Source organism: Gnatocerus cornutus, chromosome 10 (genome assembly GCF_029298725.1).
Source record: "Gnatocerus cornutus isolate USDA-ARS CGAHR chromosome 10, icGnaCorn1.1, whole genome shotgun sequence".
NCBI classification, from domain to species: domain Eukaryota; kingdom Metazoa; phylum Arthropoda; class Insecta; order Coleoptera; family Tenebrionidae; genus Gnatocerus; species Gnatocerus cornutus.
In genome coordinates this window covers 8,655,093-8,658,422 of record NC_142242.1, presented here as the reverse complement: position 1 = coordinate 8,658,422, position 3,330 = coordinate 8,655,093, and the positions used below count along the sequence as shown (strand labels likewise).

Sequence of the window (3,330 nt, the reverse complement as noted above, 5' to 3'; positions counted from 1 at the left end):
GGGCAAAATGACGTTTAATACCTTTGAGTTATACATCAATCGAAAGAGACGCTAGAGATCTATCAACTGGCCAAATCTCAAATCGGGAAGTCAAATAGTTTAGGAGTGGCGGTCAAAAAACAGAAATTCAAAAATTTTTATCGTTGGAGGGCGCTTTGTATTTATTTTCCCCCAGTAGATTGTCGCCTTGAATGTGAGCCACCATGTAAATAACAAAGAAATGGAGAAATCGGAACCACATTTTATTGCAAATATTTATTTAACTTAAGAAACTTCGGCGAGTGTTATAAAAATATAAAAAAAAACTCAACAAATGTCGCTATAATTTGGAAATAAACAACAACACATACGAACTAGCAAACAAACTTTCAACCAACCAATTAAATTATTATTAATACTGTATCTTGTAAAATATCGCGAAATCCGTCTAAACTAGGATTTCATTTTCTGGCACAACTTTTGGTGGTACACCCAGTCTTTCTCCTAAAACAAAGAATAAAATATTCGTTCTCTAATTATTCGTGAATACGTAATTGGCAGGCTCTACTACATTACATCGACGAATTGCATGCACACACATAAGAAGCTTTATTTCGACACAAACACTTGAAGCTGTCATCATTCTAAAACCAACAAAATAGAAAAAAAAGTACGAAATGCGAAAATAGACGAACCTGACAAATTTGTGATGGGGGACTCCCCACGCTACTGTCACTGGGCGAAACCACCTGAAACACAATTTCAGCGAAAAAGTAACAATCAGTGTCTAACGTACCTCTCTTTCAACGACCTCCTGGTCATTTCCCCACGTGTTTTCGATCTTAAACGGAAAGGATTTGGTTTCTATCATATCCTCGAAGATCTCAACTTCGTCGACATCGTCGATCCAAGTCAAGTCAACGATTTCGTCGTCGCCGTTCTTTATGGTGCTCGTTACTTCGTTCTCATCGTTGGATTTTATTTCTACATCTACATTGCACTCTTCGGTTTTTAGTTCTTCAGGTACGTTCTGTTGATCATCATCCATTGATGTAACAGTAGGGTTTGAAATAACCGGTTCTTCGCTAGTTGGTTCCGAAATGTTCGTTGCAAAAGTAAAACCATTCCTCGGTACCGCTTCGCTGGTGGTAGTGGGTTGTGGTACTTTTTCCACGCTTGGGTCCGAACTGGAAAGCAGTTTTGTAATAACCGCTTCCATGAACCCGTTTCTGGTCGGTGGTGGAACCGCTTCTCTACTAGGTTGAGGTGGTACCACAAGTGGTTGGACTGGTTCAATGTTGGTTGGTTCAGTATAGTTATGCACTCTGATTGCTCGCAGAGGTGAAGATTGCACAATCTTTGTGGTTGAAAGCGACGCCTTTAGAACAGTTTGACCAGTGTTGCGTATTAAAGTGTTTTGAAGGATCTTGATATTTGGTTGTGTCGCCTTTTTCTTATACTGCTGCTTGGCCACTGGTTTAATCGGGTTTTTCTTCAACCATTGTTCAATTAGAAGATAGGATTGGATTTGCATCTCCAGGCATTTTAATTGAAGAGTGGTGAAGATGGGCACTGCAAAAACGCGTTATTTTCAGAGTGTGGACTGTTGGAGACTTACCTTTTGTGGTCTTCGCTGCCAATTTCTCACAGGATAATTTGATTGTATTGTAGAATCTTTTTAAGAAAGGGCTTGTGCAGTGAGACCTCGCTGGAGTCACCAACAGGTTAAGAATATGACAAACCCTATAGACACCCAGCGTAACTTGATACGCTGTCAATGCTTTGGCTACGATGGTCAAAATTTCGAAAATCGAAAACTCGTGGACATCCACTGTGGATAGATCTTTGACCATATTCACACCGAACATTTCATTGAATTGTTGACAATATTCGTTTAATTTGGTCTCGATGTCCTTTGCGCCAGGCAGAGAGAACTTCTTCGTTTTTTCGTGGTATGAGATTGCGTGCATCCTCCAGGACACCACGCCGAAGACGTGCGGAAAAATCTTCTGCGCACAGGCCAGGTTGGTTATTAATTTATACTCCATCACTGGAGCGGTTTGATAAAGTCTTGATAAGTTAGGGAGAGGCTGAAGCGGGTTCTTGGCGGGGTAGTTCTGCCATGGTTGCACGTTGTACACTGGGGGTTGAGGAGGAATCTGACATTGTTGGTCACAGATGGGGGTAGTTTTCCAATGCACCACCGAGCTGGGTTGAATATGACTGTCCATTTTCTCCTCATGTTTCGATTGGTGGTTGGTAACTTGTCCAACACCATACTGACGCATATATCTGTATTTATCAATCATCGCTTGGACTCCACTTTCTGGTTTCTGGACTGGTTGAATTTTCTGTATAGTCATCGATTGAGCGTTCTGTGGTTTCTGGTTTTGGTTGTGATTCTGGCAGGGGTGCTGGGCGGGGGTAATTTCTAACCCTCCTATATGAAGCTTGGTCATGGGGGGAGGTCTTTGAGAGCTTTGACCAACCACCCCCTCCGCTTGTGTTGGTTCCGCCGGACTCACCGGACCAGGAATGGTGGAACTTCAAGTGAGCTGGATTAGTGGTTCCTTAGTTTTTAAAATAGACGCACCGTGAAGGACACATGCGCGCATAAAAGTGTGCAAATTCAAAAGTGCTAATACCAAGTACTTAAAGCTTTAATTGTTTATTAGTGTTCCTAACGTTTTGAGTGACGTTTTTATAATTCTTCAGCCCCTTTCTGCGGTTGGACCGTAATAAAACATTAAGATGCAATTGCACCCCAAGTTACTGGTGGTCTGTCCGGGCTACGCCAGACAGACCAAGTTGGTTCAGTTCCGTGAAACAGCAAACATAAATATGATCCACTTGATTATGACTGATATTCTATTAATTACACAGAAATAATATAAATTTTGTAATGATAAACGCAAGGTGGATTAAATTTTTTGCTGGTTCTGAATTTCAACAGAACGCCCTCCGAACCAAACCAACCATGGTTGTCCGGGAATTCGCCAGACAGGGCAAGTTGGTTCGGTTCTGTGGAACAGGATGATGAATGCTATTCTATTAATTACACAAAAATCATCTAAATCAGCTTTGCCTCTGTAATAAATACCAGACAAAATTGTTTTCTTTCTTGAAAAGAAGTAAATTATTTGCAGCAAGTTGATAATTGAGATTAGATTTGAACTCAACGAGACGTTGATAAATCAGACAAATCCAGACAAAATTTGCAAAGTAGTTGGTATTTTTGAGAAACTGGCATCTGTGGAGTTAATTAAATTTTATTTAATGAGGGCATGATGAAAGCAGTTTATACATACAGACTGTCCGGAAAGTGGCGCACCCCCTTGAAAGGGGGTAATT

At 40.9% G+C, this 3,330-nt stretch overlaps 1 protein-coding gene across 1 annotated transcript; it reads right to left on the bottom strand.

The window, feature by feature from the left end:
- Positions 1–236: 236 nt before the first annotated feature.
- Positions 237–2,586, bottom strand: LOC148167643 (uncharacterized). The gene is made up of 5 exons (XM_088046919.1): positions 2,573–2,586; positions 1,598–2,523; positions 776–1,551; positions 675–728; positions 237–623 (listed from the first exon to the last, which is right to left on the bottom strand). Exons 1-5 carry the CDS (start codon positions 2,584–2,586, stop codon positions 552–554), a joined length of 1,842 nt encoding a protein of 613 aa, XP_087903045.1. The 3' UTR covers positions 237–551.
- Between the last annotated feature and the right edge of the window lie 744 nt (positions 2,587–3,330).